The sequence below is a fragment of the Bemisia tabaci genome, chromosome 6 (genome assembly GCF_918797505.1).
Source record: "Bemisia tabaci chromosome 6, PGI_BMITA_v3".
In the NCBI taxonomy this organism is placed as follows: Eukaryota; Metazoa; Arthropoda; class Insecta; order Hemiptera; family Aleyrodidae; genus Bemisia; species Bemisia tabaci.
This window is the reverse complement of record NC_092798.1, coordinates 10,155,800-10,178,349: the sequence shown is the minus strand read 5'-3', so window position 1 is coordinate 10,178,349 and position 22,550 is coordinate 10,155,800. Positions and strand designations below refer to the sequence as shown.

General features: G+C 43.3%; 1 protein-coding gene across 2 annotated transcripts in view; it reads right to left on the bottom strand.

The window, feature by feature from the left end:
* Ephrin (ephrin) overlaps window positions 1–22,550 on the bottom strand; it is a 369,067-nt gene that overhangs the window by 47,820 nt on the left and 298,697 nt on the right. For both annotated transcript variants that reach the window (XM_019053854.2, XM_019053853.2), the window contains one exon: window positions 14,379–14,520. In XM_019053854.2, coding sequence (XP_018909399.2) covers window positions 14,379–14,520 — 142 coding nt within the window. The remainder of the gene's footprint in view (window positions 1–14,378; window positions 14,521–22,550) is intronic.

The following is a 22,550-nucleotide window of genomic DNA, read 5'->3' as shown; positions in this document are numbered from 1 at the left end:
ATTTTCTCGGTTTCCTGAAATCTTCCCGAGGTTTTTGATCGTACGGTACCGTCAGTTATTGTTTATTGGGCTGAGGAATTTTTTAAGGCTCGCCGGAGACGGGGAGAGAGATGAGTTAGTATCGATAATTTGTGGATTAGGCTGTCATTGGTTGTCATGTCGTGTATTAGATCCTTAGTTTTAAGAATCATCGCTGTTTGCAGTTTTGAATATGATTATAATTAATGATTGTCGCATTCATTTGGAGAATTCCTGATGAATTCACTGCTGTTTTTCAGAAATCCCAAGAAGGCAAAGTTAAATAGCATAGACTGCATAGAAGGAGGTTGAAAGCCTACATTTTCATTTAGAACGACTTTGTGGCTACTATAAAAATTATCAAAAAATACGCAGCAGATTTAAAGTTAAAAAAAATCGTTGTTTAATCCTAATCGAGAGAGAAAGAGACACATCAGATTTTGGAGTGCCTTGAGGTCTGATCAAAAACTTATGGAGCCAATTTCTATCAATATAAAAATACGGCGCGAAGTTTCTCGTCGTTATTTTGCTCTTCGCCGTTATACTATGGAAGAAATAAAGATAGGAAAAAAGGGTGGAATTGACCGTACCGGACTTTACATGTATTATTTTTAATATTAAAAGCAAAGCTGTGAAAATTGAAGCCGATTAAATGAATGTAGAAAGACAGCAAACACAAGACTAATCAACAAAAAAAAACATTTTCTTCGACAACTATAAGGATTGAAACGACGAATAAACTTTTTAAATTTAGACATTCGTGGCAAAACTTGATCAAACCTGCAGAGCTAAGTTTGTTTCGTTCCACTCCATTTCCCTAACCACTGAGAATTCAAGATGCGATTACGTCAAAATTCACCGATTCAACCAGGCCGTGGACCAATAACCTATGAAACGAAAGACTCCTTCTACAAAACTTGATTCGACTCTTACAAACTCAACATGAAAGCCCCGATAGCTATCAATTTACCCGAAACGAGAAGCTTTTGTTGCGCCTGAATTATCACCCAGAATATGAACATTACGTCACACTTTCAGTGGACAAAATGGGTACGGGAGTATTATGACTAAAAGCAATTACCTACACATGCATCGAATCAAAAAAACCTATGTTCACATGCTTTGCGCGCCTCATAGCTGCTTTTGACACCGACTCATTCGTACACAGTTCCTTTTAGCATAAATATGACACTCCTCGAGCGTAAGGACGGGATAGAGAGCCCGCATTGACGATCATAAATTAAGCGAAGGATGCAACGTAAGACAACCGTAAGTGCAGGAGGGTTTGAACCACGGCCCGCATGCTTTCTTATGCACGTCGAGGCTCACTTCGGAGTGGACTTACGGCTCTCTTGCGTATGACGGGGGCGGGAGGCTGGATTAAGAGCTAGAACAGGAGGAAGATGAGATGAGAAGCGGATGCCGGCAATTCGGGCGGCTTGACAAACAGGACGACTAGCTCGTACGGTCGCTCATTTACACGTGAGAGATATCCACCGATTACTGGACTTGACTAATTCCAGCCTTTGAGGCAATCGACGTCCGATTTGATTAGCGCTGAATCCTAGCTGTGGCCCAGATTCTTGCGTGCGAGGGTCTAATTTTTTTTATCCGAATATCGAAAGCGAGACCTTTAGTGTCAGGGTGTCTACAAACTTGACGAGAAAATATTTTACTGACTTTTCCGGGTTTTCTCTATCCGATTTGTTCAAAATTCTCTAACTTTTCATAAGAACGAACTATATGTTCAAGAACTGAAAACGAAACAATTTGGTGATAACGTCATTTCAAATGACGGAAAAATGTGAAGCTCTTGTTTTTTTAGGTAATCAGTGTTACATACATAGGGTGTCCCAAAACAACTGAGACCAAGTCTGTAATTCGAAAAGTATGATAGATATCGAAATGCGGCTTGTGAGAGGTTGTAGTCCATACTATTAGCTATCAAACCTCAAAATTTGAGCTTATTCGGTTGAAAACTCACCGAGTTATAACATTTTTTCGGGGACGAGTTGAACAGAACCCTCCACTATTTTCGAGTAATATTTTTCATTTCGCGAACTGTTCGTGAGTGGCGCCGCAGATCGCGACGCTGTGGATCAGGTGGAGGGATGAAGTGGTCACTGTTCTGGATGCAGGTTTTATCCTGTTAACATGTGTTTTCATCGCAATTGTCCGCGGGAAAGCTCAGTGCAGCCGAAACCGTCAGGCGTGACCGAGTGTTTTCTTGCGAAGCGCAGTGAGTTTGCCCACTGAGTTGAAACAAGAACAACGTTATGCCATTCGCTATTGCGTTCGCCGTGGCCTTTCTGTCTTCGATACTTTAAATGAGATGACAGTTGCTTATGGACGAAATCGACTTGGGAAAAGTACCATTCTTCGTTAGCATAAATGCTTTTCCGAGGGCCGAGAGTCGGCAGCTTGTTTCAACTAAGCGGGCAAACTCACTGCGCTTCCCGAGAAAACACTCGGTCACGCCTGACGGTTTCGGCTGCACTGCGCTTTCCCGCGGACAATAATTGCGATGAAAACACATGTTAACAGGATAAAACCTGCATCCAGAACAGTGACCACTTCATCCCTCCACCTGATCCACAGCGTCGCGATCTGCGGCGCCACTCACGAACAGTTCGCGAAATGAAAAATATTACTCGAAAATAGTGGAGGGTTCTGTTCAACTCGTCCCCGAAAAATTGTTATAACTCGGTGAGTTTTCAACCGAATAAGCTCAAATTTTGAGGTTTGATAGCTAATAGTATGGACTACAACCTCTCACAAGCCGCATTTCGATATCTATCATACTTTTTGAATTACAGACTTGGTCTCAGTTGTTTTGGGACACCCTATGTACATACAAAGTCGCTTTACAGCACTCCCTCGAGCTCTACGACTCCTAACCTCCACTGCTCTCTTTCAAACCACAAATCTTGGGGCATTGAGCACCTTAACATTTCCGCGGTAATCAGTGTTCACAATTTAACTAAACATGGAATTAGACAGGAGAGTTGGTAATTTGTCTAAGCAAACGACTCGTGCATTGATCCGCTCTTTGTTTCTACTAAAATTGCAATTCCTTATGTTACTATATAAAAAATGGTAAAGCCCCGATATGGCCCTAACGCCAAAAATCTTAACACAAGGAACCTAACCCTGGCCCCACCAAACATGCGAAAGAATCGAGCAATGAAGAGCAACAGTAACACGTTCAAGAGATAATTTCTAAGTTTCGACCTCCGGTATTTTTCCCGTCGTTTTTAAATTTTTCTAAATTTTTACGGTGTTCACGAGGAACGGAAATAAGACAAACTTCTGTTTCCCGTTTTTTCCAATGTTTCTAATCACTCGGATCTTGCTCCACCCTGGAATTACATGTTCCACTCTCTGTTTACCACCCTGCGCGAACAAACTAATTTGTAAATAATGGAAATGAAAACAGTAAAAAACTATTGTAATTCGTCGAGAGCCATCCTCGAACACGCACGTAAACTGCTCAGCAATAAACGAAGAACACCTTAAAAGCACTTGGACGTTGTCAAGTCGCCACTGATAAAATACGAATTTTCAGGACAACTTGTGAATTTTCGCACTTAAACCCAGGGAATCGCATTCCTAATTCAATTTAGATTTCCTTAAGTTTTGTAAAGAAAAATATCCGTCGTAGGCATTTGACAGTTTACAGACAGATAGACATACAATGAAAAATAATTGACGGGCTATATAAACATACCGCCGGGCTCAAAGGCCGAAAGTTTCAGGTGTTGGAGCTGTAGCTTCGACTGCTCCGGAAACTACTCCCGGAACTTTCGGCCTCTGAGCCCGGAACGCAAACAATATGTCTATATAGCCCGTAAATACGGCTTCCACGGCCGGAGTTTTTTTCCAGAATATATTCCAATTTTTTCTCGAAATAGACATGTTATCGGTATAAATTTGACAACGAGGGTATGCTGATATGGAGTTCTTGCTCGGGGCGGCCGTAAAGGCATCGGAAAATGAATCCGAGGTGTTAACAAAGCACAAAGCCAGAGTCGTTGAAGTTTTACGGTGCGTTTCCGGACGACGGGAAACGGAGTCCACGCCACGCCCTCGGCGGTACAGCAATCCGCGGTGATTTTCGAGGCAGCGAGTTCTCACCTCTTCGAGTATTGATGCTAGACTTCAATAATAGTACTCAGAATATTGCTAATTTTACCTCAAAATTAGTTTCAGAGTGAAGTTCGGTGTCTATAAAAAACCAAAGTCACAGAATTTTAGCGCATTTTTACTGAGGTACCGATCTAGTTTATGAGTCCTTGACACAGCGACAATGGGTCTGATGCAAATTATAGCTACAACGCACAAAAATGCTATATACTTCTTTCTCACAGAAAATTACTCAAAAATCACGATGAGCGTATTGGGAAAGTCTACAACACACTTCTAACTAACGAGCCATTGTGACTGTGTCAGGAACTCTTAAAAAAGGTCGGTGCTCCAGTCAAAACTCTATAGAATTCTTTGATTTTGGTTTTTACATGCAGACACCTCTTTTCAGGACTTCACTCTAAAACTAATTTTGAGGTGAAATTAGCAATATTCTGAGCACAATGTAGTAACACACTCCTAACACCAGAAAACTCAAGTTAGGTTAGACGGTATGTTGGAGTTTTTATGTATCGAGTATGTGCGAGTTAGGTTAGATTGGGTCACGCAACTAAATTAACTTCGCAGCAATGCGCGAGGTATCACACGGAAATGAAGGCGCACCACTGCGAAATCGCGCTGATTTCTTCGGCAGCTGCAATTAGCGGAGGGTTCCAAGTTTCTCTCCTTATCTGTTTGGTACTCTGTGTACATGGACGAGCAGCTTTTTACAATAGGCCCGTTTGCGAGGGGGGAATTTGGTAGCACTGAAATGCAGTTAGGTTCTTTCGTGAGGTAAACGACGATTTGCGAGGTTAACGCATTCTGACGCGTCATTTCCCGGGGACGCTCCGAAAAGGAAGGGAATATATAGACATACTCGGTGGGTCCGGTGGGGCGGCGGAGGTTGTTAAAACGAGTTGTAATTCGATTTCCATGCAGGGCCGGGTCGGGCCAGGGTCTGGAGCGGTTGTGAGCTGCGTGGCTGGCGCTGCTGCGACGGGAAAATATTAAAGCGGAGCGCGGAGCTAACCCCCGTTGTGTTTTTCAGTCCCGGCCTCGGACTCGCGCCAGTGAAGCTCCTCATAGTTGCCATCTTAGGAATTCAAATCAACTTTCCAACTTTACTCAGTGCAGTGCCAAACTGCCAAGTTCATACGGGGAAAATGGGAGCGAACAATGGGAGTTACCGGCCCTGGGTGTCTCCTGAAATTTTACACTGAAAAAAAAAAAATCTGGGTGTATTTACTAAGAAAAGGGTAAAATTACCAAGAATTCAGGGTTCTATTTGATCCCAGTTTTTCCTTGGTAAAATTACCATTTATGGCATTGGTAATTTTACCGAGAATCTCGGTAAAATTATTGAACTTTCTCGGTAATTTTATAGGCCCTTGGTAAAAACGCCAATATTTTTTATCGACTGTGGTAGAATTACCGAGATGAAATGGCAAAGTTACCGGGAATTGATTACCAATAAAAGTGGTATTCTTACCTGAGAAAAACAGTAAAAATACCGGTTTTTAGGTAAGCTTACCGGTCTGTTTTGGTGAAACTAACAATAATTGGTAAAAAAAAGTGAGATGGTAAAGGTACCAACGGATCTTGGTAAAAACGCCGAGAATTTTTTTTCAGAGTACTTCGAATTTTCCTAATTTTTCCTGAAATATTAAATGGAATTTCCTGATTTTCGGCGCAAATAAATTGACACTAGTTTGACTTTGCAAGCCAACATCTTTGGCGAATTGAGTCAAATGGTTTATAGTATAGCATGAGGTGATGAACTGCATGTGGTTGAAAAATGCTTGACTTACTAACAATTTTCCTGGTGACATCGAATTTTCTGATATTTTTTGTGGATGTTCCCGCTTTTACTGACGACAGACAGTTGGAAACCCTGCGGTCGTTGTTAAACCAACTTTCTTCCAATAATTCAAACAAATTGATGACTCTTACGTCCCTGGTCCTCATCGATTGCTTAAAAAATTGCGTGACAAGCGCAAAATTCAGGGCACCACTCAAGAACACACCGATGACTTCCATTTTCATCTTCCATATTTATCGTGTGAACTTAGGAATAGGAATTTTGATTCGAATAATCAAAATAATTGACAAAAAATACAGGTCTTAGTATAGTCCATATTGTTATTAAGAAATTTGGTTTTTTGAAGGGGAATTCAGTTTTTGCCATAAAAAATTGCGGTTATCTGGATTGATGGAAAGGTATTCCATGGGCACCGATTAGGGCATTTCTTTTCCGTACAACGTATTTTTCCATAAAATTCGGCAATCCCGAGTTAATTCTGGGCACACGAGCAGCGACCAGCGAGACCCGACCAAACAGGAACACCACCGCTGCCAAACCAAGGAGCTCTTCAAAAGCTCTTGAAAAACCAAGGGGAAAAGGAAAAGTCTCAATAAGTTATTCACAAATGGGAAAAATGAGACGCAGCAGAAAGCATTCGAACTTTTTGTCGAAACTTTCTCCTCAACAAAGCACAAAAAAAACCCTCACGAAGGTTAAATACCCTTCTCTTAGCGTGGCACGTAATTTTCGTGGCCTTGAGGCTCAAGAGTATCTCGGTGGCGTTGATTTTTCAGCGGGGTAAAAAAAAAAAAATTCAGCGCATTCCAGTGTCTGGGACTCCGCGCTGTCAATCAGCTCTTGCAAAGAGGATCCAGCTGTAATCCGTGAGTTGCAAAATGAGTAAATCCAAAGAATTCTTAATTCCGCGCAAAAGATTAGCTGTTGAGATTCAAGCATTCACAATTCATTTACATTCTAACTATGATCAATAGAATAAGCTTTTAGACACTCCAGATTTTCGTTTTTTTTTTCCAGTTTTTCTTGTGTATAAAGTATCATCAACGATAAACAAATAAGCACGTTCAATTCCTATTTAGACAAAAACAAAAGCTAGAAAGCCAATTGACAACGCCGAGCTGTGTATAGGGCTTGAGCAAGAACGATACAACTATTCAGCCTCGGGTGTAATGCGGTGCGGTATTCGCGAAACTGAAGGCGTTTTCCCTTCTGGGCGGATTTTGAGTTACAGAGAAGCTTAACGTAGTGGTGTGGTAAATTACTGCAAACTTAATATTTTAAGACTCCTCTAATTTCCGTTCTGCTCTCATCTGTTTCGAAAAAAGAAATGTGTGAACGGATGAACTGAAAGATGCAAAATCTGAATGGGATTTTGCTAGAATGTGATAATGTGGATCCTGCGAATCAAGTAAAATAATTGCATACCTCGAGCAGGCCCAATTATCGAAGCTATGTCGACCCAACATGACAAGACATAGCCCTATCTTAATCAAGCAATACATCGCAATTCGATGTCTTATCGTGCTGCTTCAAACTTTCAATAATCAGCCCGCGGGTACCTTTTGTTATTATTATACATCATCTAAAAGTTTATACTAATGCTTATTGTTAGCTAATCTTTGTATCCATCTACTCGGGTGTAAGGGAGACTATAGTTGTATCTCACTTCCTACAAATAGTGTTCCAAATGGTTAGGAATTATTCCGAATTTCTGGAAGCCGATACCAAAAATCTCAGCTCCACGTGCCGAAAATCGTTTTACCTTGTACGGTAAACAGTCAACACCTTGCGCGTTATACCGGTCCCGGCGAGGCGCGACACGCGGCAACCGGGGTTGGTGGTTGGACTTGGACTCGAACTTGGACTCGTAGTCGCGGGCGCTGTTGAATTGCGCCAGGTCGGGGCCGGGGCCCTCCATCCATTGAGAGCGCCACGATTTACGCCCGCTCCGACAATTAGGATTCGTTCCGCTACGTCGAGGAGTCTCCGCACCGAATTATTTTTCCGCGGCAATTGAAATATTTTTTGTCCCCTGCCACGCTCCCCCGCCCCTCCCAGACTTCCGCCCCCAACCCCAACATCCCCCCTCCCTCTCCGTCGACTTATACTTAACCGCGCGTCGAGAGTGAGCAATTACGACGGCACCTATCGTTATCGTGTGTGAGTGCTTTTGTCGTGCTCCGCGGCTCCCACCGAGGTGAGAAGGTGAGACGCGAGCGTGTTGAGATGTTGGGGCTCCGGGCGAGGTGGAGGATCCCCCCCCTACAGCCCCCTCACAGACACACATGCACACTTACACAAAGCGCACAACTCTCGCACGGGCAGGAATGCAGAAACACATTTTCATACTACTTCCTCGGGGTCCGGCTAATGCAAGGGGTTTCGCGGATCCCCCGCCCCGTGGTGAACAGATGTCCCGAAATTCTTGAGAGTGGGCTGAGGGCGGCCAGGCGCATATCCGAGAATAGCTCTCTGTGCGTTAAATCTTGCCTTATGATATAAAATCATTAGGGTAACGCATAACGTCTGAGGAGCGAAGGGCTTCGGGAGGTTGGACTGCGAAGCGGTCAGGGGATGTGGCGTAGTCCCCTAGTCTCAGAAAATTGGGAGCATGGTGTTTTGAATTACAAAATACCTTGACTTTTGAGGGCTATAAACAAAAAAACTCCCTGACTATCACACGATTCTTCGATGTTCTTCGACATCATCTCTCATACAAACAATTTGCGAGACTCTCGGATGATTAGTGGCAGTTTGAGTAATAAAGGAGGCTTTTTTCAATAAAATTTTCCGCTTAGACGCTACTGAGCCCATTTTCTCAAAACTTACTTCATATGTGCACTTACGGCTCTCTTCGCTCCTACGGCTATGTTGCTGAGGGGCCGATGGCGGGATCTCTATTTATTTCTCCTCCGGTCTATCGGAGGCTCCAGTTTTCGCAAGTTTAACATTCGCATCGAAACGACCTGACCTGACCTGACCTGGAGGCTTATTTCAGTAAAATTCTCCACTTGGAGGCTACTACACCCATTCTCTTAAAAATTTCTTCATTATTGCACTTACGGCTCTCTCCACTATCACACGTGTCGCTGAAAGGCCAGCGGGCTGATTTTTAAAATTGATAGGCAAAGCTATAGATAGAGAAAAGATGGGGAACATGAAGCGATCCTATTGGTTCAAACGGGTGGTTCTTTCAGACTAAGGGATCAAACGATGGACATACTAAAGGGTCTTTGGTGGGTTGCCGTTAGTTTGTCTATTACGTATACATTGTTTGTCCATTGCAACCACCCACTTCCACCAACATGAGGCCTCCGTTAGTTTGTCTATTACGTACATTCTTTGTCCATTGCAACCGCCCGCTTCTATCAACATGATCCCTCCGTTAGTTTGTCTATTACGTACATTCTTTGTCCATTGCAACCACCCACTTCCACCCACGCCCACAGGATCCCTCCATACCCCTTTTGTCTTCTTTGTCTATGGCTTTTTATATCAATTTCAATGATCGGCTCGCAGTGGAGAGGTCTCTATTTGTCAGTATTGCGGGTTATCGGCGGCTCCAGTTTTCGCACGTTGAACGTTCGCATGGGAAGGACGTGACGGGCCGTTAGGCCTGGGGGGAGCTTTCCCGGTCGGCGCGGAGGGACCGTTGCGTTGACGGGTGGGATCGCTCGGCGGCTCCCGTTAGATTTATGTAACGAGCCGGACCCCGGTCTCCGGTCCCGATCGGCCTCATCGCAATACGCCGCCGCCGCCGCCGCCGCAATCGCCGCGCAATACGCAATGCGGAATGTGGGATCCCGTGCGCCGCACCGCCCCGCGCATACCGGAGCGCTCCGCGTCCTCGCCGGGGGTTGAGTGTTGAGCGCCACCGGTGAATGGCAAGTGGTGACAAGCGGGAGTGTGACCGTTGCCTGCCTAGTGGGAGAGCGCCGGCAACGCAATTACTCCGGCGATAGAGATGTGGATGCCTCTTCATCAGGAAGGAATTGAGACCCTCTACTTGCGTCCTGGCGACGATGTTGGGAACTTTTACTCTCGAATTACCTTGAGTATCTGGAGGAGAGTACGAACATTCGGTAATTTTGGAAGTTAGGTCATTTACTCTTAGGGCCCAGAAGGGCGGCCAACCTGTGACTTTCAATTGTTCAAAATGATTTATGATTACAATGGAGATGTTGCATGTGTGAGGGATTTGCGATTTGACCGTTGATTCTTATGTAAAAGTTCGCGAGAAACACGATGATGCCACTGATTCTCTCTGAAATCAACTCCAAAGCTCAAAAACAGCTCTCAAATTGCAGCCAAAATGGAGGGGATATCCCACGCTACCCTGAGAGTCCACCTCTACATCAAGACAAACTCTCCATGCAAAGATAGGGAGCAAATACATATGCAGGGTTGCCGTGTTTTCAGTTTTGGAGTCCCCAAATAAAGTGGTAGCCCTGTAAATGTATTTGCTCCCTATCTTTGCATGGAGAGTTTGTTTTGATGAAGAGGTGGACTCTCAGGATAGGGTGGGATATCTCCTCCATTTTGGCCTCGACTTGAGAGCTTTTTTTGAGCTGGGGAGATGATTTCAGAGAAAACCAGTGGCACCATCGTGTTTCTCGCGAACTTTTACATGAGAATCAAAGGTCAAATCGCAAATCCCTCACACATGCAACATCTCCATTTTTGGGACCCTTGTTTTTAGAAAGCACGCATTTGACTTCGTTTAGGTTTACTCACTTTCGGATTTACTTACTTGTCGCAGTTTCGCACGTTTAACTTTTGCATCTAAAACGATCTGGCGGCCCATCGGAAGCTCCTTTTGATAGAATTTTCCGCTCAGGCGATACTAAGCCAATTTTCTCAAAACTTACTCCATTTTTGCACTCACTGCTTCACTCTCGCGACTTTGTCGCTAAGCCCTCGACGGGCCGCTCATTTTTAGTTCTTAAGGATCTCTACGGGAACCAATATCGAAAATCCATTATTTTAGAATCAAAGGGATGAACCGCGTAGGAGCCGGGGGGCGGGGCTTTCCACCGTTCCGTCGGCTATCCATCACACAGGGACGGTGACCGGGACGGCGAGCATCGCAATCTATAATCTCGGGCGACAAGGCGGATCGGGACTGGGGCCCCGGGGGAATAAGCATGTATTTTTGGAGTGAGCGCATTCCGCCGTGCATGCAAATAAAAATCATTTGGGAAAACATAAATGAGGGCCGGGGCCCGGGGGTCGGGGTCGGGAACAATGGGTCGTTGGAGTCGGGATCAGAGTCGGACTGGTGGCTCGCTCCGGCGGCGGCGACTCGTCGTCAGGAGTCCCAACTCTCCAGCGGGGGGCACCGGCACCCGACTCCGACCGTGTATGATAAGTAACCGGGGTCACTCTCCGGCCCGCCCGACATCCCCCCCCCCCCCCCAGGTTGCCTTGTTGCCCCCGGTACCAGGTTCCACCCCCGATCTCTCGATCTCCTTACCTCATTACGAGGAGAAGAAGAGGTATGTTATGGGAGGTTCGAGAAGATCCTTCATATGACATCACATAATGGGCTAATTGCGTGAACCTCGAGTGAAATTCGGCAGTATAACTTTGAAAACGGGTCCTTGCGAGGGATTATAATGATTTTCCACTGCAAAAAATACAAAATATGGAAGAAAATATACTGCTAGTTCAGTAAATTTTAAGATAGGTTCGTTCTCGTAGTTAGAACTCATAGAATTTTTTCTTCTAAATTTTGCAATTTTCGCAGTGGTAAAGCATTATATTCCCTTGCAAGGACTCATTTTCAAAATTATACTCAGGGTGTCTACTAAAACAGGCTGACCAAAAATCAGTGCTTTTAAAGTACTTTTTCAGTACTTTCCCAAGAAATTCAGTATCTCCTCAACAGAAAAATTCAGTACTTTTTCAGTACCTCTAATTAAAAAAATTCGGCAAAATTGGATTTCCAGCTTAAATTGTGACAAAAATGACGAAAAAATGAAAAAATTCCAGACCTTCTTGCAAAATTCCGCACTTTATCAGCACTTCCGGACCGCTCGTTAAAAATCAGTACTATTTCCGGACTTTCCGGAAATTCCGGACTTGTAAACAACCTGATACTGCTGAATTTAACTCGAGGTTACCGAAAATTGCCCATTTTAGTATGCAATGTTAAGGATCGTCTTGGAACCCCCTTTATCATTTCTCAATTGGCTTTTGATTACTACAAAGTTACACTTATCAGGTCTTTAATGAAATGTATCTAAAGAGACAGAGATAAAGGTGAGACCAAGAACTGGCGATGAAGGTCATTTTGAAAAAGCGGAAAATGGTACAAGTACAAAATTTCATGAATTTTTCAAACACAAATAAAACTTTAAGGGATCGATAAAACGCCAAATCTCAGGATCTTTCGGATCTCATAAAATCGGTAGTCATAAAATTTCTCCAGCAGGGGTGGAAATAGCGATGAAAGAGAGATAGTCATCATACGCCGAATCCGGTATTAAACCGAACATTCCTTCATGACAGAGGGATAAAAGCTCATTCGAACACAATTCGACCGACATTCTCAGACAGAAGAAAAACCGCACTAAAGCTTCGATTTTGAAGTCCTGCTGACCTCATTCCTTTCTAGCAAAGCATGTTATCGACCCCTGAAAGATTTGACAATAATATTGAAAAAACAACAATCCCTCCACCAGTAAAACCTCCGCCGTGCCGTATCGACTGGCCAGTATTCAGCGAAGGGAGACCAAACGGTCGGAAAATACGGGATTTACTCACTAGATGGTTGACAGAAGTCTACATCACCGACTATGTGAATGAAGCTGCAGCTAAGACATTTTCATGGGTGAGCCTTGGTTCGCACTCAAACGATTACAAAGAAATTAAACTGATCAAATAGACTTCATTTAGCGTTTTAAAACGCTGGCGTATGACGGCTGCACTTCGGATTGAAAACATTTATTTTAGCAGACTAAATCTTAATGCGATGATAATCCCTCCAGTGATTTTTTAAATATAGAAACCGACGATATTTTCATGCTCAAGTCATTCAGGTGTGTCTACTTACAAATGCAATTTTAGACACCCACCAGCAAACTAAAAGGAGCCGACTAAAAAAAACGTTTAAAATGAATTATTACATTTCTACTAAATTTAATTTCTTTGCTACCCAACACAACACAAAACTACCATAAATCATTCAAATTGAAATATCGACACTCAAGATTCCGTTTCATGAATATAAACGTGCAATTCTATAAACAGGGTTGCCATAATTTCTTTAGTTTTAGATTCCTTGGAGTTCCCTTATTTTTCCTGCCTCTAAAATTGTCTAATTTCCTGACTTTCCCTGACCTTCGAACAAAAGTTCCACTTTTTTTTGTTTAAATACATTAACTTTCGCTAAACTTTGGGTACATTTTCCTGTTTAGAGATCAAATTGTGGATGATGGCGTTCAGTAGCTGGTTAAAAGATGACTAGCCTTAAAAATGACCGGAGAAGGTAAACAGTTGGAGGATTAGTAGATGTATTCTAATACATCTACTGATCAGACTCTCGGACTTTTCTTGGTCGTCGCTAATTTTTTGACTTTCCCTGATTATCCTGGTTTCTCAGACCGCCGTTCAGTGGATCGATTCAATCGAAGAGGTCGGACACAATTTGGAAACTTTGAAAGCTTATAACTCCGTTTATGCAAAGCTTTGAGGTTGTAAAAGATATTCTATTGGTTTCTCCGTGGAATTCCCTTTTACAAGCACTCCTTAAAATTTAAAATGTGATGAAATAAACATCATAATTTGCAGTTTTAGCCCAAATTGCAAGTCAGATCTCTCTGATTGACTGGATTCACTGTGCGCCGACAACCCTGCACTGAAAAAAATTCTCGGCGATTTTATCACGGTCCGTTGGTACCTTTACCATCTCACTTTTTTTACCAATTATTGGTAAGTTTACACCAGACAGACTGGTAAACTTACCTAAAAACCGGTATTTTTACTGTTTTTTTAAAGGTAAGAATACCACTTTTATTGGTAATCAATTCCCGGTAACTTTTCCATTTTATCTCAGTAATTCTACCACAGTCGATAAGAAATATTGACGTTTTTACTAAGGTCCAGTAAAATTACCGAGAAAGTTCAATAATTTTACCGAGGTTTCTCGGTAAAATTACCAATTCCGTAAATGGTAATTTTACCAAGAAAAAACTGGGATCAAATAGAGCCCTGAATTCTTGGTAATTTTACCCTTTTCTTAGTAAATACACCGAGATTTTTTTTTCAGTGTGCAGTGGACAAACCATTTTCAACGATTTTTCCACTCGCTGAATACTGCCCGGTGGAAGCGCCGACAACAGGGGGCTGGGACAAGAGCGAGGCTGATGTTTGAGGTTAGGACACGCTGCGAGTAGTATACAAAGTTGGTACTTACGTTATAAATAATGTATTTCTCGGCGTCCTCCTCGTGCGTTCCGGGGTTATACACGGGACAAATGATATTCACCTGATCGTACTCGAACAAACCATTCCCTTTATTGACGTCGATGACGTGGTCTGTATTCTCTAACCGGAATCTGAAACAACAAGTCGAAATAAATATTAGTATACTCGCTCCGATCGGACCCGACCCGACTCCGAGCGGCGGCGTCCTGATTCCTGATTCCTGATTCTGGTCTCGGAGGTCCCCCCCCCCCTCCATCGGGGGCTGCTCCCGAACATCTCCCAGAGGTCACGAGAATATTCCTTTTCATATTTTAACGGGCGCCGCCGTCTGTGGAATGTCCCCCGATTTTTGAGCAACCGCCGATACGATTACCCGGTGGAAAATGTCCGTATTGTAATTCGTCGTTTCCGCACGAAAGAACGAAACTACATTTCAATGTTGCCAAATTTCCTTTCGTAAATTGCATTTTAACCAGAAAAGTATTGGGCATTTCTAACTGAAAATTTCACTGATTTCTCTTCCGATTTCATGCAAAAATCAGACAAATTTGGACATAAATTGCACACTTACATTTTTGTAAAATAAATTAATTGTTGGAGTCAATTTGGCAACCTTGGATTTGAGTTACGTTCCTTCGTGCGGGAGACGACGAATTGAGGGGGGTTTTCAAATGGACCGGAGAGATCTCTCCGTCGATAATCGGACCGGTGCGCTACCAGGGTCGCCCGAGAGGTGCATGCATCTCTCGTGGGGAACAGCGCGCGATTTTGACCGGATGTCAATATCGGTAAGTGCATTAACGAGATATTCGTGATGTTGCCAAAGGAGGCAGCGGCAAGAGTACTGCCGTGCTAAGGAAGAACGCCGTATGAACATTTGAGAGTTGCCAAATTGCCCCGCATAAAACATGTATATTTGAAGGAAATTATGCGTGCTTTTCTTTACAATTTTCAGACGTTTTAGATAAAATTGCGAACAAAATGGTCTAATAAAATTGAGGAAAAATACTCACAATTTTACCAGTAAATTAGGTTTCTATTCAAAGAAAATATGTCAACGTCTGAAGGCTCATACGGCGTTCTTTCTTGGCACGGCAGAGTACAAAATGGATGAAACTAAGACTACGGGATGTATCTGATAGTGCATTAAAAGCATCTTAGTGCCATTTAAAGTTATGGAGCCTTGAGTAATGAAATTTCTGGGCGTGTACACAATTATTCGTCATTTCCCGGACGGAGGAACCTAACAGCAATGAAAACAACAAACAAGTGACGATAATTGGAATAAAATTTTACATAATATCCATCTGTGGGTGTGCTTTATTCATATCTGAACTCGAGCAACTTTACCACGATTTCGATATTATAAAGTTACGAAGTTAAACTGCAAACTCAGATTTTAATCATAACAGTATTAGTTTGATTTGTTTCATTCTCCATTAAAATTTGACATTCTCGCTCGAATGACGACAAAAAAAAGAAGTAGACACAAAATTTTATTGGTGACTTGAAGCTTAACTGACTGTATGATTCCGATCTTGTAGGCAAATACTACTCTAAGAATCAACACGGAGGGGGATTGCATACTTTCTAGGCGTCATTAAAAGCACGCGTGGTATAAAGGAAAACATTCCGGACCTTCTTGCACTTTTCCAGTACATCCGGACCGTCCTTAAAAAGTCAGTGCTATTTCCGGACTAGGGTGTCTACTAAAACAGGCTGGCTAAAAATCAGTACTTTTACAGTACTTTTTCAGTACATTCCCAAGAAATTCAGTACTTTTTCAGTACCTCCATTTCGCAAAATTTGCAAAATTTCAAAAATTTGAATTTCTCGCTCAAATTGGGACTAGGCCGATAAAAAAATGAAAAAAAATTTTGGACCTCCTTCCGGAATTCCGCACTTTTTCATTACTTCCGGACATCCCCTAAAAAATCAGTACTATTTCCGGACTTTCCAGTACTTCCGGACCGTCCTTAAAAAGTCAGTGCTATTTCCGGACTTTGCGGACTAGTAGACACCCTAATGATAGAGCCAGGGAAAATTCCGGACTTTCTTGCAGAATTTCCGCACGTTTTCAGTACTTCCGAAGTTCCGAACCGCCCTTAAAAATCAGTACTATGCTTGGACTTTCTGGAAAGTCCGGAGTAGTGGACACTTTAATGATAGATCCTCGTAGAGACCGAGTAGTCCCTGTGATAAGCCAATCCCTTTGTGCGCGATGCCGTCCAACGTCCAACTGTAGTTGTCCGACAGTACATAGATCAGTCGGAGGTCGCGAGGCGCCCGACAGGAAGCGGTGCTCTCCCAGAGCTCCCGATCCAGCAAGCCGCCAGAATACAGAATCAGGGATACAGGAATATAGAATAGGACGCATTCATGCTGAAAGGGACTACGTTACACGCAAACCCTATGCATATACGTCCTTTCAACATAAATAGATACGCCCAATAGGGAATATGGACCGGACTGGGAGCTGAAAACAAACGAGGTGCTCGTTCACTCGTCGGAGCGCTCATCTGCCAGGCTAAGTAAGAACGCCGTATGAGCCATCAGGTTTTGCCAAATTTTCTTCGACAAATCACGAATTTTCAGGAAAATTTGTGAATATTTCTCCTCCGATTTTTCAGTAGATTTCGTTCGTAATTTGATCTGGAAAGTCTGAAAATTTCAAGGAGCAATATTCTTTACTTCCCTCAAAAATAAATATTTTTAAAGAAGAAATTTGGCAACATTTAAATGCTTATAAGTCGTTTTTACTTATCATAGAAGTAATAACGACGCGCAAGGAAAGCACGAGAAAATTTTCCGCATTGGAAGCGCCACGCGGATCGTTTTGATTGGTCGTTCTGCGCCGGATAATACATCGCCTTTCGGACAAAAGAGCGTATCTTAATTCCCACATGAGCCCTGTTTTACATATGAATCCCTATTTTCTAGAGCTTTAACGGAAATCAAGATACACCTTTACGCCAGAGGGGCGACCGCCACCGACCCGTTGGATCTGCCCGACCGGGAAGCCTTGCATCAGATTTCGCGGATCGCTGAGAGTCGGTGAATCATAGTCGATGTTTCGACTTCAGAAAACGATCAACAAAATATAAGTTCAAAATTATGTGTGGAATGTCGAAGGCATTAAGCAATTCGTGTTGACTCGTTAAATTGCAATAGTTGTCATCAAAAACGATGAGGATTCTACGGCTAGGAGCATCAAAGCACGATCTCGGCTAGTGCGCCTTCTATTTTCCGTGATACACTCCGCTTTGCCGAGGAGTTAGTTTAGTTGCCTATTTGAACCACGTCCAACGAAAAGATCAATGCACTCGTTAGGTGCTCCTTGCAAGGTTCCAATTTTGCAATCTTGGTGTGGAGTTACGTTCTTACATTCGGGAATCGAGTGGGCAAAATCCTTTACTAACAAACGTAACTTTTATTCTAAATTACAGAGAAAAATAGCAATGCGAGGCCTATAAAGCACAAAATCCTTGACTAACAAACGTAACTTCTATTCTAAATTACAGAGAAAAATATCAATGCGAGGCCTATAAAGCACAATGTCTCAGATGCAGATGGACTTCTTCCACACAGACGTGTCCACTTTGTCACCGGGAGAGGCCATCTGCTGTGCTATGGAAAAACGCCTATAAACATTCGAATGTTGCCAGTTTCCTCTCAAAATAATTTTATTGTTGAAGAAACTTACGAGGATTTAAATTTTCAGACACCTTGCATCAAATTACGAACCAAACTTTCTGAAAAGTTGAGAGAAAAATAATTGCGAATTTGCCTAAACTAATGGTTTTTGTTCTTCATTAGCGCGGCAGTCACCTGTCGCCAAGAGGTCAGCGAAGGGTCTCGGGTGTCCGGTCGTCGTCCAATACGACCGTGCTGTGGAAAAAGGCCGTATGAACCTTTGCGCGTTGCCAAGTTTCCTTTGATAAAACACGAATTCCCTGGTAAACTTATGAATATTTTTCCTTCCGATTTTTCCGATAATTTTGTTCGCAATTTCACCTAAAGATGAGGCGACTCGTCGAATGTTCATACGGCATTCTTCCTTAAGCCCTGCATAGACGAACAAATTCCGAACCAATTCCGATCAAAGTAGACATGCTGATGACTAGTGGTCACCATCTACCATCAAATTTTGACGGCCGCACTTTTTTGTTCAAAGTAAGATCAGAAAGGAGTGCCACCATTCATCATTTCCTGCCACAGGAAACATTTCTGCCAAGTTTTCATTTTAAAATGAAGCAAATTAATGAGTTTAGGACTGATGACTCCCGACACTTTGATGCTACTTTGATCGGAATTGGTTCGGGAATTTGATCGTCTCTCCAGGGCTTTGGCACGACAGAACATCAGTATCTCCCGCAAGCTTTTCCTCCACCCTCCACCATCCACCATCCACCAGGATTCCAGACGCTGGAGCCGACCCGACAACACTCGCCACTCGCCGCGAATAACTTGTAAAGCGGGCGACCGGGCGGCTACCATTAAACCGGGCCGTCGACGTCCGATGCTCATCGAATATCCGCGCGGACACCGGTACCGGACTCCCGGCTACACTGTAGCCCGCCGCCGTTTAGCCGCGCCGAGGAGCTTTTAAGTATTTTTCGTAATTAGAGACGCAGTGGGAGTCCGGTGCTTTGGCACCGCATCGCTCCTCCACCGTTGTTGCACCCGGCGGAAAATCCGCACATTTTCCCGGCACGGGACGCGGGCGAAAATCCAAGCGAAGCAACTCACAATCAGCGATCCGTCCGGGGGTAATGGCCCCCCGTCCCGGGCCCGGGTCCCGAACCGGGGGGGCTAATGACACGAGTGCATCGTTAGGAGAAACAATAAAAAAATTGTTCCGCGTCTTCCTGATGTCTCTGGCATTTTTCCTGATCGTTCCCAAACGAAAAACCGGCGATAAAATCTCGCAAATTTGCATAGCTCATTGTCGATTCGAAATTTCATATTTTGCGCTGGGGATCGCGAAAGCACTCGAACGCACTGGTAAGAATTTCGGAGTAAATTCCGGACTCCAGAGCTTATTTTGTTAGATGAAAGCTCGAGGGATATGATTATACAGTTAGCTCCACTTCTACAGAGGCAGATCGATCCTTTTTGCTAAGTAGATTCAACTTATGTGGAGCGGGTTCCTAACCTGATTCATATTACTCTAGCTTCTTGGATGCAAAATAGGTTCCGGAGTCAATTAATGACACTATGAATGACACTATGAATGTCACTCCGGATATCAGTCCAACATTTCTGATAGCTGGTAAAATTATTCGTCGAGTGAAAGGAGCAACTGATCACGCCGAACAAAATTTTTTGTGACAAAGAGAGCTTTCTTCTTCAAGTGAGAATACAGTTGTGTAAAATGTGGCAGCCAAGAAAATTCGTTTTTACGATACGACAACTTTCAGTTGAAGAACTTGAATTTACTTGTCCTACCGAAATGTATAGACAAAGTGATGGGCAGAAAAGACAGAGAAAAAATAGACCAAACCTATCGGTGGCAACAGGTGATTTGCGATGGACAAAGGAGGCGAATAATAGACTAACTAACGGCAACCCAAGAGAGACCCTTTAAAAGGCCATAATTTTACCTTTTAGTCTATGTGATACCCAATTACCCACCCACTTCAGCTAATAGAATTACTCCATTTTCGTTTTGTCTTTTCTGTCTATAGCTTTTTCCATCAATTTCAACGATCAGTCCACTGACTATCTTGTTCCTCACCTCATTTTTTATGATATTCCATGACTTTCCTACAGAATTACCCAAATTTTTCCGAGACGCTTCGAAACTTTACTTACAATCTGCACACTTCTATCACCGATCTACATACATTCTTTCCTCTCTTCAGTGACGCTCGGAATGCGAGATTTCTTAATAAACGGTCACTGGAAATGCGAGGAATCTGGACATTAATCACGCAGGAGCCTCGCTGGGAGTGATTTAGTTCGTGCAGGAAAGCTTGTCGATTCCGGTTCTCTATCCACTTGCCAAATTCCGATTTTCCCCGTTCCTGCGGACTGATTGTGAGCTCCGAGCTCTCTCCCGCGCCCGCCGAATTCAGAACTCAGCGCGTCCAGTTTTCACGCTCGGCGGGCGCTAGGATTTCCAGCCCCGGTTCGGTCGCCACTCCCGCTTTGCATCTCGATATCCTCGTTCGACGGAGGCAGAGGAATCGCTATAAATCAAGACACCGGATTATGGATTTTTTCCTGCTTTCCTCGTTCGAACACGGACAGCCGCGTGAGAGCTCATCGCGAGCTTACCTCGGATCTGTCGTCGTGTGATCGGGCGGCTCGCAGCGGTGCTGCCGTTTGGATTTTCGAAATGATGCACAGAAAGAGTGCTGAAAGATCCTCTAGAGGTCCACAGAAAGTTATCAAAATGGTCGCATTCAGTCTGAAAAGTGGAAAAACTCCGTAGAATTGGGCTACATTTTGCGATTCGGAACGACAATGTCTAGTCCATCCGTAAAAACACTCATGTGCATAGGGAAATTAACGGTACACGACATCGTTTCTGAACTGAGGTAGATATTTCAGTTCCAAATTGCAAACTGCAGTCCAATTATCTGCATTAAATGCCACAAGATATAATGAAACTCCGTGTTTCTCAGAAATGTACTCAAACGGCCCGCATTTTAACAAGATCCCCTTTTTTCTTGCCTATCTCAAAAGTTGACTGTGAAAATTCAAAAAGTCATCGAGTGTATAATATACAGGGTTTCGCATGATCTTTATTTTCCTATGCCCCGAACTTTCTCTTTGATTTCCCTGACTAAAGAATTTCTAAAATCCTTGACTTTCCCTCATCCTCATTTTCCTCTGATTATCCCTAACCTTCGAACAAAACTTCCAATTTGATTATTTATATTTTGATCAAGGTGACTTTCCTCGACTTTCGTTATAAACTTTGGACAGAATTTCCACCTCTAGAGATCAAAATTATGAAAAAGCCACTCGGTGTTCTTTACACTCTCTCGAAAAGTATTGGTTGAAGTTGCTGAACCTCCGCGCGCTGCTCGCGAAAATTCCTGATTTTCCCGGGCATTTCCAGGTCACTATATATCCTTCCACTTTCCAGATATTCCAGACCGGCGAAAACTGTGAAGAGGCACCTTCCTTCTCTTGCTTCTACCGTGAAATTCACCAATTTTAGAAGCGCAATATTACTGGAAACTCGGTCTTACAGCTCACCCGATCGGTAACTACCGGGAATCGATAATTTTGCCAGGGGTCAATGATTTTACAGGAAATAGATAATTTTACCGGGAAACGATCATATTGCCAGGAATCGATAATTTTACCAAGAATCAATATATGTACCGATTTCCTTTTTTTCAATCGGTGTGATCAATCTTGTAACAGTAGCGCACGGCCGAAAAAGCCGCTACTATGAGCGTCATTGGCAGGAGAATTTAATTACAAAGCAAACTGGTGATGAAATAAAGGACGGATCCGGACATCGGTGCGGTGCGGCGCGGCGCAATAACATCAAAGAAATAATACATTTTGGATCCGCGAGCGCGGCGCGCAAACAAACGCGCGAGCGGAAATTGAAACTCTCGGACTTCCGATCCGCGGCTCGGTCGTCGCGTCGAAAAAACAAGACGGAGGGGGTCAATTTTAATGAATAGTTGATTATTCCCGGGAATTTTACTTCATTACGCCCCGCTATCAATGGACTCCGGAGCTTTGCATTACGCTAGCCCAAGCTGCGCACAGTGGGACCCAGAGTCAATTCGTAGTTTTTCTCACGAACAAACGTAGCTACATTTCGATGTTTCCACATATTCCCGGGTAAATTACATCCTCACCAGAAAATTCCGAGAATTTCTAATTGAAAATTTGCCCAATTTCCCTCTGATCTTATGCAAAAGTCATACAAATTTTCGACGAAAACTGTGCAGGCTATACTCGTAAGAAATTGAACTGTTTGAGTTTATGTTACAGCCTTAGAATGGAGTTATGATGTTATGCTCCTTCGTGCGAGAAAAGACGATGATTTATCTACCATCGATATTTTCCTATTTAAAGTCTTGCTACAGTTTCGATCAGTATTGGGTTTGTTGCGGGCATCCTAATAAATTGATCCTTTCCCTTACGTTTGAACGGAAAATTAATCTATGTACTGGTGGCACGAGTCTTA